We start from the raw sequence: 22,583 nt of genomic DNA on the forward strand, positions 1-22,583 counted from the left end.
GAGGATCAATGGTGTGGTAACAATATTCTGATGATATTGTAGCAAAACATTAATATTCAGTCAAGTTATTTATTGTTAATTTTCCTCACATCGTAAAGAGTATGGTGGATCCTGTGTACTGAATGTTTTCACATTTTGAAAGCTACTTCTGCCGAGTAAACAAACCAAAACAATGACCATGCTGAACAGGTTATTTCTTCTCAGGGTCATTCACTGGCTTGTCAGGGCAGCTGGCCATCTGGGAATTCTTCTTCTTGAAGTACAGCTCAGCCCGGAGTTCCTCCAAGCTGAATTCGGTGGTACCGCTGAAGAGCAGCTTTTTACAGTACATGCTCTTTTCCAGTTCTTCGCCCACTTTGCCTTCTTTCTGCTGATGTTGGTTCTCCAGCAGCTTTGTCAAAGGAGTGTTGGCTTTGCAGGGCTTGCGCGCCGACAAAATGTTATTCACTGTCGGGATGATCTTGTGCGGCGTCCTGAGCGACAGGTTGCACAAGCAGAGGAAACGGGAAAAGCTTACTTGGAACAGTTAAGAAGAAAAACTTTGTTCACCTGCATTACAAGACCAACATTAATATACTGTGTATACAGTTTTTTTCACATGCTTTAAAATATTGCTCCAATCTCATTTTGTAAAGCACATAATCAGTCTATGTGCTTTTGTTATAAAGGCATTACATACTGTGTGGTTATATATTTCAGTTCACATATGTGTGTAAGACAATTAAGCAAATATTGTCATTTTAAATCCACAGTCAAAACTAAATATCCTATTCTAAAGTAGGCCAGCAAAAAGTGGAGAGGATTTTTCTTCAACAGGCTTAGAAAGGGAGGTGGGGGAGGTTGCAATGTGCAACTTCAACACTAGATGACACCACACAAAATTCAGCAAGCTATTGTGTTGTCCTTTGCATGAAAATCTACTTTCCATAAGCATCAAATAATGTAGAACATCTACTGTATTCATGATTGATCACTCACATCTTTGGAGTGTCATCCGACTCGTCGACAAATGGTCGAAAAGTGGGTTTCGGAGGAGGCGGAACCGTCAGTGTGTTTCCAAATTTGGACTTTTGGCGGATCTTGGACGGGACAAAAATGGATGGAAGCATAAAGTAAAATCTTAGTAGTTTATACAAGGCACGTATCAATATGAACTAACAGATTTGATCTTACCTTGACATCGCACCATTTTTCTGGGGCTTTCTCATTTTCCTTTGCCCTCACAGTTGGAGGAGCCAACCAAGGCTCAAATTTTGCCTCTGAAGGACCGGCGATTGCCTTGCTCTCATCAAAGATCACCAATCTACTGTTGTTGCTGTGACTGCTGCTTTCTCTAATGGGAGCGGCGCGTAAACTCAGGCCCCTTGGGGCACCTACAAACATACGGTCATTTCAAACAGGTCACCTTGTTAAAAATTGTCGTTTGAGTATGATCTATTTTTTTTGTGATTACTTTTTATTGCGTGTCCCGTTCTGACAATAGGTACGGCAGCCCTCTTCCCTCGTGTTTTGAGCTCAGCAAGCGAAACTCTCTCAGGTTGTTTGACCTCATCGTCACTGTCACCATCGTCCACTTTTTTCATTGCTTGACGGGACACGCGAGCCTGCAACATCCTAATAAGACAGATTGTTACGATTGGGGGCAGAAAATGTGCGGTGGCAAATGAATATCAACCCTTTCAAAAATAGCAGAAAATATCCAAAAGGGAGGTGTGCCCAAAAAAGTTTGAAAACCACTGAATGAACCTAACATCGCATATTTTATGCAATGCGGGGGAAAGCGAGAGATTCTACACTGTTTTGCCAAAATGTGAATTGTAGACTGTACAATTCAACAAAAAAGAAACATATATTAGGAGCAAAATGAAAAATATAAGAAAAAAAATCACACTATAATCACATTAAACTGATGCACGTCTAATTTGGCCTATTTCTTCCATATTAGCTGCGTTTGACATAATTTCATTACACCTATAGTATGGATAATGTGTAATAACATTGAATTAGTTCAAACAATTCAATAAATGCTATACAAGTACTCATAACATATCCAAATAATAAATGTATAAATAAATACATAATATCATATCAAATCAATCACAAAAACTGCCTTCTACCATCTGAAAAACCTATTTAGAGTGAAGTTGTCTATGAGTCAAGCAGACCAGGAAAAGCTCATCCATGCGTTTATCTCAAGTAGACTTGACTACTGTAATGGTCTACTGACTGGACTCCCAAAAAAAGAGTATCAAACAGCTGCAGCTCATTCAGAATGCTGCAGCTCACATTCTGACCAAAACAAAGCGGTCAGAGCATATAACTCCAATCCTAAAGTCCTTGCACTGGCTCCCAGTCAGCTTTAGAATTGATCTGAAAGTTCTGCTACTGGTCTATAAATCACTAAATGATTGAGGTCCTGAATACATGAAAGAAATCCTTATGGAATACAAACCCAGTGCAGCTCTGTGATTGACTGACTCAGGTCAAATGGTGGAGCGCAAGGTCCAAAGCAAACATGGTGAAGCAGCATTTAGCTATTATGCTGCACACAAATGACTAAGTTGCCAACAGAGGTGAGGTCAGCCCCAAGTGTGATTGTTTTTAAATCCAGGTTGAAAAGTCTTCTTTTTTCTCATGCTTTTTAGAACATATCCACTTTTTGATCATATTACTTGCACTGTATGTGGTTTTAATTGTCTTTTTTAAAATATTTTGTTTGTCATTTTAATTGTTTGTATCCCATTTTAGATGTTTTATCTCTTTGTTTTCAAATGCCTTTAATCATGTAAAGCACATTGAGTTACTTTGTGTATGAAATGCACTATACAAATATGTTTTCTTTGCTTTGCTAATGTATTGTATGTGACAAAAGTTAGTACTTCATACAGTAGCCCCTGTATACGTACTTGTGGAATTGCTGTAGTCTGTCAAGAGGCTGGGCCAACATCTTGAGTCCTTCTTGGAAGATCAAGTCAGCTTTGAGAAAGTCACCGTGGTTTTCAAGCTCCTCGGCCCAGGCGATATAGAAGGACGCCAGGGTGGTTCCTATTCCCTGGGCTTTCATGTACCTGTAGATGTCCAAGCGCTCTAAGCAATGCCCTGCCTAACAAGCATACCACCCATATTAGGTTTAAACACTGCAGCAGCTTGGGACTGATAGCTTTGCTGAGTATCAGAGGACACACATATTTGATCCAAAGGTCAACGTAGCGAGGATCGTCATGATATTTCTTCTCATCTGTGTAGCGCGTCACGGCTTGCTCTAACAGTGTGCTCAGGTTGCTCTCTTTTCCTCCCTGAGGAAACATTTGCTCTGCCCATTTGATGTACCTATTTAACGCAAAAACACATGAGGCACTTTAAATGAGGGGGTACGCTGTATTATCCATCTCTACTGTACCATTTATTTACACTTACCGGTCCCAAACATCAAGCGGATCATCTCCATCGTACAGCCGCAATTCAGACTCAAAAGCCCTATGGAAAAAAACAAGGATATTTACAAAAATTCTGAAAATTTTACAATTATTATCATATACAACATTATCTTTTAAAGCATTCATACTGTCTCTGTTGGAGGATGGCAGGGCTGAGGCCATCTTTGTTGTGACTGAGTGCCTGTAGCAAGGCTGACATGTTTCTCCCACGTTTCAAAGGTTGAATGTTCTCCTTGCAGAGCTCCCATTCCACTTCTTTCTCCTCTGCCATTGTGGAAAGCAGCTGGACACAGAAAGATGAACACCGACAAGATAATACCTTCTTAAATATATATATATATATATATATATATATATATATATATATATATATATATATATATATATATTAGAATGTGATGATAATCACAATAAATACATATTAGTAGCTATACACCCACATCCTCTTTTCCTGATGGCAAAAAGCACAACAGTATATCTATACATTCATCCAATCATTTTGAAGAGCAAAACAATGAGATTGGACTTTGCAAAGGAATAAAACATTGGAATGTGGGTGTTGTGTAATTGAGTATTAAAATGGAAAAAAATGCGATTGCGATTCATGAACATCAACACATAAATGTGTTGATTATAATGTAATGCACCACAATCGTTTCAGTCGAAGTAATGTGAAACTGATGAACGAGTGTCGCGTTTTGCTCCGTGATTGCTAAAGTGCTAGCTAGGTTAATATCCGTTTAACGCGATGGGTATTACAGTTCATCCGTTCTTGTAAAAACCCGCTCGCATTTGATTGAGTACTACGTTAAACATGGGCTGTGAGATAAAAGTGGTTACCACTCACAAATCGTCTTGTATGTGCCGAATATCAAGTTCGCCGGAATGTCTGCAGTTGATTGCGAGTACGTACATTAACAGCACTGCTACTGTTTTGAACGAGGAACGCTGTTTGGTTTGGAGAAAGCTCATTGGAGGAATCACAAACAGGATATGACGGATAATCACAGTTTCCGGAATTGTTCCTGTTTTGGTCTTAATGGCTTTCAGTGGGTTATCGGACGCCCAATGATTCCCGTAAGGTGTGCTGCCATACATATTTGTATGACGGCAGTATTCGTCCATTTCTAACTGATTGTTGTATACGCATCGGAATGGATAATCGTTGTTACTGTTGTACCTCTAAATTCGGTGTCTTTAAGAAGGAGGTAAGGCTGGTCACTCTGGGCAAATACCGGATCGCAGTTTTTTCAAAGGTGTAAAATAAATACGTATTTGCTTTTACTCATTTTTATCCTAGCTGGGTTGTAAAAAATGTGGCCGCTCATTCTGCTCCGGCTGCCTGACTTTTAATGCTGTGGTGCCACGTTATGGCAACACCCAGCAGAAGGTCTGCAAGCAATGCCATGATAGTCTTACAAGGTAGATCTGCAAATTAATATAATGTCAGTTAATGTTCGTAAGTAATTCAGGTAGTGACCCCTTCTGATTCTGCATCGCCGTATTATGTTTCCAGTGGGAATACTTCAAACGATTCAAGAAAATGGTCACCCCCCGAAAACTACAAAAAGTGAGTTTATCGTCACATTTGGAAACCCAATGTTTTTAACAATTGGGTGTTTATTAAAAAGCAAACACAATTGATCCACAGACGAGTAGCTGCTTTTGAAGCCAAACAGCAAAAACAGAAAGCACAACCACACGGAGGCAGTATAAATTCTCAAGTGGGTCTTCCTCCTAAAGGCCTAAGTAAAGAAGATCAGGCAATTGCTGACAGGCTTCAAAAGCTGAAAGAAGACACTGCACCAAGTATTATCATTTCATGTTTAGTTTCTTTGAGAATAATTTTACTTGCTGATTCTGCTTTTACTGCCTGCATGCACAGAGTCTCTCCCTTCTGACAAAGAAATTGAGGCTCGGCTCGCTGCCCTGAAAGCTCCCAGCAAGCCAGTGCCTACTTCGCAGGAGATGGAAGACCGTTTAGCAGCTCTAAAGGGCCAAACGCCTCCTTCTCAAGCTCCTCAACCTGTAAGCCTAACTAACATGCACGTCTTATTATAATCACATACAGTACATGTTTCTTTTTTATTGTGTTCCTCTTTACAGTTCTACCAGCCTCCAAATAACAGGACTCAAACAGAGCAAGCCAATGATCTTCTTACTCAGATGAGAGAGGAAGTTGTTATCGACCATGAGCTTGCAAATCCTGGATCCAGTAAGAAAACACCCTATATGAAACAGTTATCACATGACCATATTTGTGCAAATCGTAGCCTCTCTTCGAATTGACGCCTTACTCCAAATAAACGTTTAGCGTCTCATCCGTACCCTTGAACAAATAAATATGACACCTCAAATTGATGAACTTCAAACAATACCAGGTTGTGCAACTTGTTGGCTGTAATTACCTGGAATATGACATCGTCAGGGCATGTCATGGTAAACACCGATACAGTAGCACCCGTGCATCAGCTCCAGCATCTGTAAAGGTGAACTTTACTTTTGAAACTTGTGTAACATTAAGATGATGATCATTGATCTGAGAAGAATTAGGAATTAGTGAGTGGCAGAAGTGGCGAAACGGCGGAGAGTGGTTAGAGAGTCTGCCTCACAGTTCTTAGAACTGGGGTTCAAATCCCCACTCCGCCTGTTTATAGTTTGCATGTTATTCCTGTGCCTGCGTAGGTTTATTCTGGGCACTCCGGTTTCCTCCCACATCCCAAAAGAAAAGTTGATTGGAGAATCTAAATTCCCCTTAGGTGTCATTGTGAGTGGGAATGGTTGTTTGTTTTTATGTGCCTTGCAATTGGCTAGCAACCAGTTCTGTATTTTCCCTGTCTCCTGCCTGAAGATATCTGGGGTGGGGTCTAGCACCCCCAACGACCCTTGTGAGGATAACCGGCTCAGATAATGGATGGATGGATGAGTGGCAGAGGGTTATACAATGATTATTACAGTACCGTACCTTAACTTACAAGTGCCCAATGATAAGGTTGTTCTAGTTACAAGCAGTTGCAAAATTAAAATTTGCTTTTTGGTGCTATGAAAAATTTGACTTGGACACGCACTTCAGATTCGCCGTTGCTCCAGTGAAGTGAAAAAAATGTTGCAATCAATTTTACTGTAATGCCCTGGCATGTGGCCAAGCAGAGCCACACTCAGTTTCAATTGTTGTTACAAAAGAATAGTGAAACACACCATTATAAAAGGAAAATACTTCAAGGAGCTCCGGTAGCTAAAACTTGCACAACCCCTACTCAAGCTCCTGATCACTCACTGACAAGGCCACACCCCTTAAAGGCAAACATTTATTCACAAATACTGCAATATGTACAGTGATTTCATCTTGTAAAACCAGTTTATTTACTTTTCTTATCAAAAAAATGTGCTGGCTTTTGGGAGAGTTGAGCGGATTTATTGTATTTCTGTACATTTCAATGGGGAAAATTGAGGTTATATACAAAAAAAATTCTTATGAGCTTGGTCACTAATTAAACTTGCCAGTCAAGGTACCACTCACTGATCTAACAAAAAAAAAAGAAAAGACTGGATAGCACATTGGCCATTGTAGCTGAAGTCACCGGAAGCAGATATCCGCCATCTTGACACTCTCAAAACAAACATGCCGACCTCTGTTAATCGCCAGTTCCGTGGCTGTGGATATGTATTTACATATTCAGTGTTAACACTTGGTACTAAATGTATGTGGAAATATATTTCTAAATAAAACGTACATGGATGTCCCTTAAAGCCGATCTTACTGGTATGTTTTGAAGTTAAGTTCCGGATCATGCTCGAGTATGTTGGGCTGAGTGGCAGCAAACCTCCAGATTTCACTTTTTGAAGGTAACTTTTCTCTTTTCATGTTCACTTCAGAAAAATCTTGACATCTGGTCAGGAGACATATAATAAACTCTGCATCACTTGACACTGTTTGGGACCACAACTTTTGTGTCAACGTTGAGAAATGTTGACTTACACGTAACCTTTTCAGTAGTATTATTGGAGACTGAGACCTCATTCTTAATGTTGACTTACAGTATATGTCGGTTTATACAGTGTCGAGTTATACAGGGTTTAATGTATTTTCAGTTCCATGTTTTTCTGCCAACAGTACCAACAGGCAACTGAAAGCGATAATTTCCATGAAGTCTGAATTGAGGCTCGAAAAAGGTGATCTGCCAGTAACTTGGGGATAGTTTTGGCTCGAACCACATTTATACCTGTTCTTGCTCTCAATGAATGATTAAATGGTTCACGTTTAATGTCCTGCTTAACAGTATTTCAGTCATATGAGAACAGTATCTACGTGTTGCAGGATCCATTTCTACAGCTGTTGTCTTATGCTGCCTCACAGAGGTCAAGTGCCACAATATAGCCAGCCCCCTGTCACTCACATATGATAATATTAACACAAGGGATTGGCATCTAGAGTTTTGCTGGAAACTCTCTTCCTTCTTTGAAGTGCTGAAATAGTGTGGATATACAAATGGGGGGGGGGGGGGGTTCCCATAAATTTGGTCTACCTTATTCAGGTCCTGGGGCTCGCCTGGCTTATATATCTGTAAAAAATTAGGTCCGCACTAGTAAGTTTCTTTTGGCTTGTCCCATTAGCAGGGTTCACCACAGCGTCTCATCTCAGATGAAACGCTTATATTTGTTTGGCACAGTTTTTAATGCAGGATGCCCTTCCTGACACAACCCCTCAGGGGGAGTGGAGGCCCCAGTGAGATACGGATTCACGGCCCCTAGTTTACCAAACCAATGCTCTAACCACAGAGCTATGGGGACTCCGCACTCTTGGATGGAATGCTTTTATTTCACATAGTGCTTCAGAGCATATTATGGTAAAAGTTAATGTCACAGAAATCGGGCCCTAGGTAATGTGCAAGGTTTCTTGGTAGTCATGGTGTTATATGTCTTTCCTTTGCACTTGGAGTTTTTTGGCTTACCAAGTCGAATTAAAAATCCTTCATGTTACCAGAACTGAAAAAATGTCAATCTCACACGACCGGTTTTAATTGCACATGCCAAACTTGGAGAGAAACCCCACCATAATCCAAGCTGTAAACCATGCCCTCCACACGTTTTGGGAGGACCAAGAAGGCAGCCAACTGGCTTCAACCAATCGACACACCGCTAGATATGTATGCGCTATTCAGTCTTTTTTTAGGTCAGTGGTACCACTGTACATATTCTATATAAATATATAGGATTTGAATAAAAACACTTGAAAAATATATATTATTATTGAAATACAATGTACAAACGAAAGATCGCTGGTCTTGAAAAAAAATGCTTCCTATCCTCTACACTTGAAATAATTTCACAGAGGTGCTATTTGATGAACTACAGTTCAGATGGTATCTGATATGAGAATTGTGTTATAATTTCAGATGATGGAGTTATGAATGATCTTAACAAAGGTGGGGCCAAGACACAACAGGACAATATGGATGAGAACCAAGACCCAAGGAGGCAGCTTGAGATAGAGGCAGCACAATTGCTTGAAGAGGCCCGTGCGGAGCTGAAAAAGGATCGTCATTCATCAGAACAAATCCTCAACATGGCCAAGAGGCTCGCACTTCTGAAGGGCCAGGACCCAGAAAAAGGTTCCACACATCAGTTAATAACAGCAGTGCAAGAAAGCCACACATAATATTGCCTGTTATGACTTGAAAGTAGTTTTCTTGGGTGTAAATCTTTGCTAAACATAAACTGTTCACATCTAAATGTCATGAAATGACGTGTGAAGACATTTTTTTTTAAATATGTCACGTTTAGTTAAGATGGAAGATTTCAAAGACCCAGACAGTGATGAGGAGACAGAGGATGAAGCCATAAAAAGGATTTTAAAGCAGGTATGGTGTGTTTGCTTATGGATGACAGTGCTGCTCTTGTATAACATATATGCGTTGATTTTTTTTTTTTTTTTTTAGACCACTCAACAGCGGTTTAATGCTCACATGTTGTAATTCCTGCGTGCCTGTTGTTGCAGCTCTCAGAAGAAGCTGCACTAGATGAGGCCAGTGGCTACAACATACCTCTAGAACACAGTGGACCAAAAAACGCAGAAAAGAAAAAGTTCCCCAAGAAGCCTGTATTAAACTATGAGCAAAATGTAATTTTGAGAAATTGGGAACATTTTTTGATAATCACTGGTCTTGATTTTATCTTCGATAGAATCAAGCTCCAGCAGCCAAGAGTCGGACTCCTCCAGCAGCTGTGAGATCGGCCCAATCGCCGTCAGACAGCGATGACGATGAACTTCCGTGGTGTTGCATCTGTAACCATGATGCCACTCTACGCTGTTACACCTGTGATGGCGACTTGTACTGCAACCGCTGTTTCAGGTAGCATATCATGCATTTGCGCTGACTTTGAACCCTTTCATGGTAGCCTAACCCTAACCCAAATCGAGATGCATGTGAGTGCGAATGCAGAACGTGACCCAGATAAATTAGTGGCAAGCTGTTGCCACATTGCCAAGCAGCATGTGTATTAAATATTTAGTGTTGTGAATTATCAATCCACACCCTTTTCCATCCACAGGGAAGGACACGATAAATACGACAGGAAGGAGCACCGCACCGCCAATTACACTGCCCCAAAAAAGAAACGGAAGTCCTGATGGTGACACTGAGCTGCTAATGGTGGCCTGATCGACACTGCATTATTTCACCATTAAAACACTTAGTGTTGATAAGAAAGCCTTACACTAACTTCAAAACGTTAAACATGCATGTTTAAATCCAGTCACTGATGTTCTTTTTGTGTTAAAATGAATGAATAATTTAAGTACATTGAAGTAGTAATAATACAGGTAAAAGAATTATGCTGTCTTAAATATCAATGTAATGTTCTTCAGATTTAATCAAAATAGGAGTGCATCTTTGAGAATTTTTTTTTTTGTCACTCATCCTACTTCCTAAGTAACTCGGGCTTTGCTTTGCAATTCGAGGGTTTCACGATGTTGACAGCACACACAATACAAAGCAAATCATGAGCTCTTCTGGGATGATTTCCAAACTCAGACTGTCAGCACTGGAGTGACGACGCTCCGCAGAGTCCGGATAAAAGGATTAGCAAGGGTTTTGTTTTCCATTGGCACGCACCTCGGCCAAACTTGTAATCTACATTTGAATGTGTGTCGAACATTGCGGCGTTGCCTTGTTTCTCCTTGCACGTAATTTCATTACTGTGACTGCTGTAGGGTTGTGTTTGAGAGATGGCTACATTTTATTTTTTGTAGTTTTTCAGTCAAGCCCAATCACTTTACAAAAACCTCCCTGGCTGGCAGAGTCGGCTGCAAGTGACGAGAGTGTAGATGCTCTCAATAGTGGAAATGGGGGGCTATCCAAGCAAATTACTCTAATGGACCCTGATGGAGCCAAAAGACCCTTGTGTGTGACAGAGAGACGAGCAGAGTGGCAGAGTGTAGTCTCATCAAGACACATCACTGTCTAGCCAACTGAGGAGAAACCATCATCGCACTCTCCTCTGGGGGCTCCATTAAGCTTTGTATGGAGGTCGTTAATGTGTTTGCTTTTTCTTGTTATGTTGTACGCAGACCACAGACAGGAAATGGGAGAGAATAATGGATGCATACTTAATGGACCTTCCTCCTGATGGATTTTGCTGTGTTTACTCCTAAACTTGACATGTCAACTTCCCCTGCCATGCTGATAAATAAGTGGCAGAAAAGGCTTTCTGGAAATAATAATATGACTTACGTCTTATTGACTAACTGTCTTGTAAAAGTCAAGTCATAGTACGAGGGGGACTTTAAGAAGAATGAGTGTGTGGAATAAATATAATACCCAAAGACATCAAGTCACTGATGTTTGTCGTTCTATGGGATGTGACTCTTCGTATCGAAAATGTCTCTTTTATTGTCATACAATACTCTTACATGAACAAAAATATTTGTACATTAACAAGCAAACAAAAATTTACAGTCTTACACATGACAGAAATATCTGGAGTAATATTACAGTTTCCATCACAAGTGCATCGTTATATGTATTCGGGTTCAGGGGGTGGCATGATGTCACAGTCCAAACAGTCAAAGATGATTGACTGCTTTGGTGTCCAACTGATGCTGACCTGGTAAGAGGGCAAGAGGAACCTCCTTGAGGGTGTGAACCGCACGTACAGGCATCCAAACGGTAAACACATGGGGGATTGGAACCAATGAGAATCCATTGTCTCAATTCTTGATTTGACCTAGAATTACTTCTTCAAGGGGCCTGACATTTTGCGAAGTCCCTTTATCCTGTAGAGCAGCGCGTTGACAAAATCCTACGAAATATGCACAAAAACACTCACTCCATTGCCGTGGTTTTCTGTCATGAACATCCATGCACATTCTATACATCATCCTTTTTAATGAAACCCAACGCAGACAATAGAGTTCCATTTTATTTTATTTTTTTTGCTTCTTTTAGAAATAGCCCTTAACTTGTCGTTTTTGTCAACGCCAGCAAAGGGGATCTCTCTACATTGTTACAATACACCAAAACGATCTGATCTCACACAATCGCAGACAGCCAAATGGGTGGTTTTTTTTTTCTGAGGTGCGTATGAATATGTTAATGCGTCAGAACAATTGCATGATTTTACAGTGATTATGCATGTATAAAGACGAGTATAATAGGTTTGCGTATGAAGGGCAACATATGCAAATTGTGCAATTAATGGTTGCTATGAAGCGGTTTACGTCTTTAACCGTGATGCAAGATGGATGCAAGAAGTCCAGAAGAACCCAATTGGCTGATCTGTCAGTGACTCCCTATCGACTACGCTGTGGAAAAATGTAAGTCATGATCATTGTTTATGATTTTCCCTGTTCAAGTTTAAGAAATCATTACATTTGGATTGTATTGCCATGAAATCATCCATCTATCCATCCATTTTCTTTGCCACTTATCCTCACGAGGGTCCCGGGAGTTCTGGAGCCTATCCCAGCTGTCAACGGGCAGGAGGCAGGGTACACCCTGAACTGGTCGCCAGCCAATCGCAGGGCACATAGAGACAAACAGTTGCACTTATCACACCTAGGGGCAATTTCGAGTGTCCAATTAATGTTGCATGTTTTTTTTTTGGGATGTGGGAGGAAACCCACGCAGGCATGGGGAGAACATACAAACTCCACACAGGCGGGGGCAGGATCAAACCTGGGTCCTCAGAACTGTGAGACCAACACTTTACATGCTGATCCACCACTCCGCCGTCATGAAATCAGTGTACCATTTATCTCTTGATTGTCTTTACTGTTATGGCCCAAACATTTGAAATATTGAATAACGTTTTGACTAATAGGATTTCAAGCATGGCTGTTTCAGCATGGGAGACATTTAGAAAAACGCTAAATTGGGGGGGGTCACGCATGTAACGTTATTAATGGAATACTGGACAGTATTTCTACTGCTTGCCCTGTTTATGGATGAAGTGGAACGTATCACAATCGACTTTGGGAGAGGGGCAGGACGCAACCTGTCTTTATGGAAGATTTAAGTTTTCAGTTAACCATAAGTCTGTGTTTTATTGCAATACGGGAGGAAATAAGTGCACCCATGCAAGGATGGGACGAACCTTGAAAATCAAACACAGTAAGGTCCAAGCAAGGTTTAAACAGAACAGTTCTGACTGTGAGCCATATGTACTTGCCTGCATACAATATCATACAAGTAATGGAACATTTTCTAAATTTCTCACCTCTGTTGGCTTCCTGCATTCCTGCAGCAACTCCTGAAAGCAGGAGAAGAAAAGCACAGAGAAAAATCAGTCAAAGCTGTCAGGACACTTATCGTTTCATGAATGAATCATTGGTGGGCCGATTTCTCACCGTGACCCCATCAAACATCTTGAATAAGCTCAAAAACAGATTACATCACAGCCAGGGCTTCTATTAGGTCTCAATGCATTTTTCCAATAATTATTTCAAACATTGCAACATGTTCAGCGTTAGTTCAGCTTCTATCCCACAAAATGTGAAGGCGCAGGTGAGATCAAATATTACAGTGATTAAGTATGTGTTCAACCGATGTTTAAAAGCATTTCCTAAAACACTGTCAGCATACAATACTGCACGTACCTGTACTCGACTTCTTTGCCCCTCGTCTGATAGCTCCAGCAACTCATCGATGTCAATCTCCAACTCTGGGATGTCTTCTTCCTGCAAGAACCCAAATTAAACACTGAATAGATGGAAGGTTTGGGTGTCTGCAGGCCCATTCCTTTTTCCTGTATTCCCCACATTTGCGCAACACAAAAGGTCACAGTGTACATCCCACCCTAAATCCCAGTGACATGACTCTCCACACCACTGAGCAGTCACTGGGGTGGAAGACATTGTAAAATAGAGCGCTGATGTTTCCACTGTGCCTGTTAACTCAAGACATGAATGTAGTGACTACTTTCACCAACTATGTCTATAAAAGATATAACATTATAAATGTGTCATCTTAAGAACTTTAAAAACTTCAAGCTCTGCAGAGAGTCCTGGGAGGAAGCAGAGAGTCCTGGGAGGAAGCCTGACCACCAGTACTGTATATCCAGACTCAGCAGGTTAACGCTGATATTTGACAGGGTGGTTTGCTTTTCTAGGGGAAAATGTTCCAGTCGGGAGGGTTTCATGACGAGGCAAGATTGGGACTAGGATGGTTGTGTGGATGATGAGAGCGTTAATCAATGTGGAGCGCTGAATTGTGGAGTGGATGGACCCTGCTAAAATGTCCTCCATGCACCCTCTAATTGATCCATGTTCCCAGGATGGACCCCATCTAATTCTGCTTAGCTCTGCAGGACTTGGGTTTTTTATGACTTCTGTTCATGATGCTCCTTTCCGTTTATGGTTGAGTTTGTAATTTAACTGGCTATCTCTGATTGCATCTGTATGAATATAAAAGTGTTTTGTTTTCTTTGACTTTACTATGCATGACACACTGTAATTTGCTTTTGGCCAACAATAATCCATCTCTTCAGTACTGTATGACGTGCATCTTTCAATACTCAAAGCCATTCACGAGCGTCTACCAAGAAGCCACTGCAGATATTGATTTAAAACATGGCGGAATGGTGGAGGACTGGTTGGCACATCTGTCTCACAGGTCTGGGAACTTGGGTTCAAATCCGGCCTCGCTTGTGTGGAGTTTGGATGCTCTGTCTGAGCGTCCCTGCACAGGTACTCTGGTTTCCTCCAACGTTCCAAAAACATGCAAGGTACCGGTAGGTTAACTGAACAATCTAAATTGCCTACAGGTATTAGGCCGCATACATGTGCCCTGTGATTGGCTGGCGTCCAGTTCTGGACGTACCCCGCCTCTAGTCCAGAAAGGCCTCAGCTGGGATAGGCTCCAGTGAGGATAAGCGGGAAAGAAAATGGATTGCTGGATGGCTTTAAAACATTCTGCTTTTACCTTCTCTTATTTGGTCACTATAACCTGTTTACAGGACCAGGTTAGCAACAGCTGAGCAGGTTGTGAATAAGGAAAATTCCTCGGTGAATGTAAATGCACCATCCATCTGTGCAAAGAGAATTAAAAAGTTCATTTTTCTTCAATCACTGACTCTTCTACAATATTTGAATTCCAGCATTTTTATATTGCACATATTTGCTGATTTACCTGCAGTATAAAAGAAAATACATTAAAATGAGGGCTTTGACGAATATCTCAGCAGCAATTTCTGAAGTTGAAAGCAATAAAATTAGGGTTGAAGCTAATATTTCAGTTTATGAATATCACCGTCTCAGCTTCAGGAGATAACACTGATGCAGTCATCATAAACAAATGGGTTATCTATTTTTTTGTCCCTTTTCCTATTCGTACAAGTGCTTTATGTCCCTAATGCACTTAAAAAAACCTAAAATAATTAAATATACAATAATTCTCTTGATCTGTTTTTGGCTCCCATTGAGGGATCAGTTCAAATGTCGCTGTGCAAATTAGTTTCTAGCCAATTTGGGTGATGCTGAGGCACCCCTAAAAGGAATCTGTGCGCTACTAAATTTTGACAGGTCAAAACAATTACTCTAAACTTTCAGGTCATTTTAAAATAACCTAGAAAGGTAAACGGTATTTATACTCTGTGTGAACTGCAATGAAAGAAGTTAGTTCTAATTGTGTATAATACTCCAACCAAGGTCCTACAAACAGTTTATTGAGCGGAAGCCAACAAACATTATTGGGGGGGGGGGGGGTCAGAGAGAGGAATTCATATATAAGTTTCAAAGTATTGACATAACTTCATTTCCATTCGGGTGTTTTAAATGTTGTGCACTGAAGCACAACAGAAGACTTGAGAGTATGAATGAATTATTGCATTTTAAATGAAAGTTTTAAAAATAAGTCCAAAATCAATTTTTAGACCTTTAGCACTAGAGGGGCTGGTTTTAATCCTGCCCCCCCCAAAAAAAATTATATATATATATATATATATATATATATATAATTTTATTATATATTATTTATTTATTTATTTATTTATAAATGTGTTAATTTTATGATTCCGATCCATTGTTCTTTTGCGATTTCAAAGTTTGAAGAACCTTCATCAGATGTGACAGTTTAGTTACTGACTTTCCCAAAAATGTTTATGCTTTTCTTTCTAAAATGTGAGAATGAAAATGTATCAAAATGTAAAAACAGTTTAAGTTGCCTGGGGGGGAGCTCAGAACCCCTCTAAGCTCTGATCCCAGAATCATCAAGGTGCTGGGTTTCATTTTAAAAATTGTCTAAAAATGCCCATGTCAACCAGTATGCTATTCAGTAGCAAGGTGGTTTTAATATGATCACATCTCCAAGACACAACAACTTGTGCTTAAATATAATTTTTGATGGCTCAAATTTCAAGGGTGCTGGAATTCATTCTTCGGATACTTCAGCACCCTGAAAAATGGGATACAGACGCCAACGCCCTACCGTACACTTTCCATTTCTGCATCAATAATCCTGATAATCAAAATGCCATCGTGGATAATCCTTAAAGGGACTCTGTCGAAATGAACACAAAACAAACCACCACCAAGACACGTAATGTTTTTACTTGCTTGATAATAAGGAAACTGTGCCCAGGAAATAAAATTGTCAGTAAAAATGCCAGCATGTGTACAACTTATCACTCTTCTTGCCTTTCCCATTAGAGGGAAATGCTCTTTCTATCATATTTAAACACCAATGACTACCAATATAAAGTATGTAGGTAGGTAGGTCTACATGTTACTGGACATTTTCATTTCTTTAGATGACCGATCACACCTTCTATGTGGTTTACTATTTCTCTAAAGGTGTGAAGTTGGCAAAGGAGCTGGTCAAGGCACCGCTTGCATGAATTAGAGATGTGGTTGAATAATTTAGACAGCAATGTAAAGGACTGTTTGCAAAAGCTTGAAGCGGAAGACAACAGAATAAGCTTTCATGGAGACGATGCAAAATGTATTTTCAACCCAAACCATAATCCAGTCCACATGGACAGGCTAGGCCTACTTTTGTGTGATATGAACATGTTGATGATTCTCAGTAAAAAAATATTGGTAAACGAGGAGTCTTTCCTTTATCCACACCAATATAACCCATATGGATGTCTCTTCTTGAGACAAAATGTATGGAGTGCCTATGACATGAGTGTCAGATCTGAAAGGGGAAAGAGATGCCAGATACAGTCATGATTTTTTTCCCCATGTGGGCTCTATTTTCCTATATGGCAGAATTCTAAGGAAAGAAATCTAATTGAATTTATAATTGTATAATTGCACTGAAAATGTATATTCACTGGTTCTCTTGCTAATATATACCATAGTAAACCATTATTGACCCAGATAATGACAGTAATTGTGAAGTTACTGTATGTTTTACAAAATTGCTAATCTGTTTTTGTCTGGCTCGATCCAACTATTATTACTGGGGCTCTGTCCAATTATTGTTAATCAAATCTTCAAGAACAACCCAACCAGTCATGAAAAGATGGACAATCTAAATATAACTTAGGGGGTACAATGTCTTGTCCTCGGCATCCTACATTTAATGTTTTAGTATGCTTGACATTTGACCTTTACAACACTGGAAAAGGTAGTCAAATATCATGGAGTCCAATAAATAAAATACAACTAAAAATAATGTGGTGTACAGTGACACATTAGGGGAGTTAATATTGTCTATAAGGTCCCTTTTGGAAACCCCCTTTCACCCCAAAATGTTGAGCTTTTCCATTGAATTTCATATTTATTATATTAAGCAGATGTTATGCTGTTAGAAATGCATATTGGTCAAGCTTCCGCACTTTTTAAAAATACATTAACTGTAAGTAGACAATAAATGTGCCAAATATGTGAGCTTCCCTTGCACTGGTATGTGTGCAAATATTTAGCCACTAAAAATAAAACCTCAGAGTTTCATTCGTATGTGTCATATTCATGATACTTGAATCATTCGAAGATGACTTGAACGTGACATTGACCCCGCGATTATACTGTGGTGGGCCAAGATAGATTTATTTCCTTATTTCTAACTGCACAAGAAGGTGGGGCTCATCCTGATTGTTTAAATAGTCGTGGATAACTGTTTGTTGTCCCTGTCTAAATTAGCTCTGAAGAATATAATTGTCTTATCCAAAAAGGATGCACACAGTGTGCTTGTCTGTGCCTCGGTGATGTTGTCATGAATCTGCATCGTCATCCCATGTTCGCCAGCGGACATCCTCATGTGGGAGATGAGACATCTGTTGCCATGGTTTCCCCCTTGAGAGAACCCAACGGAAGTCAACATGCAGCTGGTGACATAATTGGATTGAGCCCCACATGACAGTAGTGCAGTTGATGTGCATTGTGTTTCTATACATCACAGAACAGAACTGCTATGACGGGACTCGTCTTCTTTTACAATGATGAATGACATCCTTTAACTTTCAGCTACTCTTGTTGCAATATTGGAACGCAAGCGAGAGTGCAGTTGGCTCAAGGGATCACTTGCATTTTATTCGCTTATACAGTATGTCAGCATAAAAGATGACAGCTAAAGCAGCACTACCTCCCTTGCTCCTAGTGTATCTGCATGAACGTGTGTGTGTGTGTCCATGAGTCTCTCCCCTACCGCGCAGTCAAAGAGCAGGTGCAGCTGTTCGTCTATCCACTCCTCAATGTCCAGCCTCCTCTGCAGGTCCTTGCGGTTGTACTTGACGGTCAGCTTGCCAAGCTTGCGGTGGCCCGGCTCGTCGACTTTGCCCGTGGGCTGGAACATCACTCTGGACTGGGTGTTTTCCTCTGACTCCATGGCTGCCATGGCCTCAGGAAAAAAAAACGTGGAAACACACCAGGCTCTCTCTGTCACGCACGCACACACACAGACACACAAGTAGGTAGTTATGCGCAGGGTCTGGGCCTCTCTATCCCTGTGCGTTTTCTGGTCTCGTATTCAATGCCTGCCTTCTCCGTAAGACTGACTCTGACTCACACTGCTTGTCCCCCTCTCGCTCTCTTTCTCGCCTCCTCTTGCAACACCCACTGCCTGCACTATGAGGACAATGGTAATGAGATACGCCTCTGTGTGTGTGTGTGTGTGTGTGTGTGTGTGTGTGTATGCCACTTATATGACAGGGTGTGTGTTTGCGGCTTGTGTGTGGGAGCAGGTCGCAAAAGAGCATAGGTCAGTCACAGTCATAAAAAAATGAAGAGGAAGTGAGAGAGAGACTAATCAGGAGTGCGGAAGGCTGTAAATCACTAAACGGCAACAAAGTGTCTGCAAACGTCAACACTGACATCACAAGATGTTTTTTTTGTTTGTTTTTTAATCTTAAAGCTTGACATTTCATTCAAGTTAAGATTGCACTGTTTGTCTGCGATTATACAAAATCTGAAATGTTTCTTTGTGTTCCCAAAATCTGATATTCAGCTTGACCTTGCCCAAAAGCATTATTAGGTAGTAAGTTTCTTTCGGCTTGTCCCATTAGGGGTCGACACAGCGTGACCTCTCAGATGAACACTCATATTTGTTTAGCAAAGGTTTTACGCCAGATGCCCTTCCTGAGCAACCCCTCAGGGGCAGTGGAGGCCCCAGTGAGATACGAACTCACGACCCCTGTTAAACCAAACCAATGCTCTAACCACTGAGCTATGGGGAAAACGCATTATTACGTGCACATTCAATAATCATTGAAGTAAACTGGCCTCCTCCGTTACATAATTAGAGTGACTCTCTTACATGGATTTACAGTAGGACAACTTGGTTTTGTCGTACAAGTGTCCAGAATCCTTTCCTTTAAAGCAGTGGTTTTCAAACTGGGGGGCGCGGCGTTGTGACAGGGTTTGGGGGCGCGGATTGTTTCAGCCCCATCAGCGAAAATGTGGAGTTTTTCAGGTCTGGGAGGAGCAAAGTTTAGCTTGGGCTGTTAATTAAAGTCAGTCTTTGAAGCATGTGCATGTAGGTGTGCACTTCAAGTGCCTTTCCAAAATTGGCTAAATTACTGTAGTTTGGAATTACGTCCACCTGTTTGGGGATTAGAGGTTTGGGCACATTTACAATTGAAACTGTGAATATTGGGAGATTTTCAAAAAATACATTGGTGGTGTGTGAATTAGTCACATTTTTTCATTTTTCACACTAGGACTCGGTCCTTGGACGGACGGGATTAATGTACTCTCTCATTCACTGCCAGCTTTCCCAGTTATCATACATAGTTGCCTTTTTCCTCTTTACCTTCCGGCTTGTCCCGTTAGGGGTCGCCACAGCGTGTCATCTTTTTCCATCTGAGCCTATCTCGTGCATCCTCCTCTCTAACACCCACTGTCCTCATGTCCTCCCTCACAATATCCATCAACCTTTTTTTTTGGTCTTCCTGGCAGCTCCAATTACAGTGAATGTAAAATCCAGGTGCATACATCAAATTTTAATCAGTCTTTTAGGTGTGAACTATCCCACACTGCAAAGAAAAAAAAAGCCATGCCTGTGTTTAGTGCTTTTATAGTGTGTTGAACTCGAAATGACCTACAAAGCAGACTACACACGTAACAGCATCTTGATCATATGTCTGCCATAGTACCAAGAATCACCTGTAATGGGCAAGATGGTGTGACAGGGCAATAAGGATGCCAGAAAAGACAAAAGAAAAATTCAAATTTGGCTCGGCGTGGCCAATTTAAAGATGTGCATGACATCTATCCATTTTCTGAGGCACTTGTCCTCATGATTGTTACGGGAGTGCTGGAGCCAAACCCATCTGTCATCGAGCAGGAGGCCAGCCAATCGCAGGGGACGTGGAGACAGACAACAGCCGCACTCACAAGCTAAAATGAGGACAAATAGAAAAAACGAAACATGCCTCTAAAATCTAAATGGATTCCATCGAGTATTTTACGTCCTACTGTGGATTGTTTCACTATATTTGTTTAACTTGTGTCAAAACAGTGAAAAAGACAAAACAAACAAAAACGCTGAGTACTGTTTCCAATCGTGAATTGCGGCACCACCCACCAATCAAAAGCTTCCATTGATCCCATTACAATGTGATTAATAAGCTGGTCGGGGCTTTTGATCAAGACGTACACTATACACACGCTGATGCGCCTAAATTATTGAGGGCCTTCAGCAGCTCACCTTTCCTGCTACACAAATTCATTCATCTGACGTTCTCCAACTTAGTTCTGCACTGTTAGGTTAACTAGCCACAGATGTGCCTCAGCCTGCTCACCAAAACCGCGTAAACCGGAGATGAAAGCAGATCTTGTCCAACAGCTCCACTTACATACAGTCGGTGTCAATGACCCACGACCTTTATGTTGCGCTTTTGTTTCCAAATAGTCAAAGGATAGCATTGATCATTGATTACGTCACCGTTCTCGCGACCATTTCCGTGTATTTGATTGGCGGTTTCATGTGGTGACCGAATACATGACTCAGTGCGTGAGTCAGCTCCAAAGCAGTCGTGATGTGAAATGATGTGCTACGTGTATTATTATCATTCCAAGGTATAAACGATACAAAACTGCATTTCACACGAGTAAGATATTTATCGTACGTTTCCGTCTTTCGATGCAGTTGAGGCTGCACTGACACCTTTTGGAATAAAGTGGAAAATGCACAAGTAGATGTTATCCACAAACCATTGCTGTACGATACAATAAAACAAAAATTCTAAAAACCAATAAAACCATTTCAAATCGGGTTGCCCTCATATATGTAGTAGTTATAGGTAATTGTTTAAATTATATATAAATATATATATATATATATATATAGGGGGTTTTTTCGCCACAATGTGCACCAGTATTCTCTCTTCTTTTCCTTTCGGCTTGTCCCGTTAGGGGTCGCCACAGCGTGTCATCTTTTGCCATCTTAGCCTATCTCCTGCATCTTCCTCTCGAACCCCAACTGCCCTCATGTCTTCCCTCACCACATCCATAAACCTTCTCTTTGGTCTTCCTCTCGCCCTTTTGCCTGGGAGCTCCATCCTCAGCATCCTTCTACCAATAATACTCACTCTCTCGCCTCTGAACATGTCCAAACCATCGAAGTCTGCTCTCTCGAATCTGTCTCCAAAACATCCAGCTTTGGCTGTCCCTCTAATGAGCTCATTTCTAATCCTATCCAACCTGGTCACTCCGAGCGAGAACCTAACATCTTCATTTCTGCACCTCCAGTTCTGCTTCTTGTTGTTTCTTCAGTGCCACCGTCTCTAATCCGTACATCATGGCCGGCCTCACCACTGTTTTGTAAACTTGCCCTTCATCCGAGCAGACACTCTTCTGTCACATAACACACAGACCTTTCGCCAGCTGTTCCAACCTGCTTGGACCCGTTTCTTCACTTCCTGACCTCTCCATTGCTCTGTATTGTTGACCCCAAGTATTTGAAGTCGTCCACCCTCGCTATCTCTTCTCCCTGTAGCCTCACTCTTCCCCCTCTACTTTTCTCATTCACGCACATATATTCTGTTTTACTTCGGCTAATCTTCATTCCTCTCCTTTCCAGTGCATGTCTCCATCTTTCCAATTGTTCCTCTGCGTGCTCCCTGCTTTCACTGCATATGACAATATCATCTGCGAACATCATGGTCCAAGGGGATTCCAGTCTAACCTCATCTGTCAGCCTATCCATTACCACTGCAAACTAGAAATGCTTTTCAACAACTCAAAAATGTTGGGCGCCGATTGAG

General features: G+C 41.0%; 3 protein-coding genes across 5 annotated transcripts; 1 reads left to right on the top strand and 2 right to left on the bottom strand.

The window, feature by feature from the left end:
• Nucleotides 1-45: 45 nt before the first annotated feature.
• bub1bb (BUB1 mitotic checkpoint serine/threonine kinase Bb) lies at nt 46-4,425 on the bottom strand. Its single transcript, XM_061843705.1, has 9 exons — nt 4,285-4,425; nt 3,566-3,720; nt 3,418-3,477; nt 3,186-3,330; nt 2,907-3,103; nt 1,454-1,614; nt 1,174-1,373; nt 979-1,079; nt 46-473 (listed from the first exon to the last, which is right to left on the bottom strand). The coding sequence occupies exons 2-9, from the start codon at nt 3,706-3,708 to the stop codon at nt 191-193; spliced, it is 1,290 nt and encodes a 429-aa protein (XP_061699689.1). The 5' UTR covers nt 3,709-3,720; nt 4,285-4,425; the 3' UTR covers nt 46-190.
• An 84-nt stretch (nt 4,426-4,509) lies between these two features.
• Nucleotides 4,510-11,532, top strand: zfyve19 (zinc finger, FYVE domain containing 19). Its single transcript, XM_061843706.1, has 11 exons — nt 4,510-4,645; nt 4,738-4,859; nt 4,954-5,007; nt 5,089-5,246; nt 5,323-5,465; nt 5,544-5,652; nt 8,834-9,049; nt 9,222-9,298; nt 9,436-9,537; nt 9,621-9,790; nt 9,990-11,532. The coding sequence occupies exons 1-11, from the start codon at nt 4,592-4,594 to the stop codon at nt 10,066-10,068; spliced, it is 1,284 nt and encodes a 427-aa protein (XP_061699690.1). The 5' UTR covers nt 4,510-4,591; the 3' UTR covers nt 10,069-11,532.
• A 67-nt stretch (nt 11,533-11,599) lies between these two features.
• Nucleotides 11,600-21,392, bottom strand: ppp1r14d (protein phosphatase 1 regulatory inhibitor subunit 14D). 3 transcript variants are annotated; one of them, XM_061843708.1, is made up of 5 exons: nt 21,120-21,379; nt 18,527-18,756; nt 13,534-13,614; nt 13,155-13,187; nt 11,600-11,738 (listed from the first exon to the last, which is right to left on the bottom strand). In XM_061843708.1, exons 1-5 carry the CDS (start codon nt 21,241-21,243, stop codon nt 11,670-11,672), a joined length of 537 nt encoding a protein of 178 aa, XP_061699692.1. In that variant the 5' UTR covers nt 21,244-21,379; the 3' UTR covers nt 11,600-11,669. The 3 variants fall into 3 exon arrangements, 1 of the variants encoding a protein (XP_061699692.1); XR_009798418.1 differs by having other exon boundaries at nt 11,623-11,738; nt 13,155-13,614; nt 21,026-21,392; XR_009798417.1 differs by having other exon boundaries at nt 11,623-11,738; nt 13,155-13,614; nt 21,120-21,386.
• Between the last annotated feature and the right edge of the window lie 1,191 nt (nt 21,393-22,583).

This window comes from Syngnathoides biaculeatus, chromosome 15, assembly GCF_019802595.1.
Source record: "Syngnathoides biaculeatus isolate LvHL_M chromosome 15, ASM1980259v1, whole genome shotgun sequence".
Classification (NCBI taxonomy): Eukaryota; Metazoa; Chordata; class Actinopteri; order Syngnathiformes; family Syngnathidae; genus Syngnathoides; species Syngnathoides biaculeatus.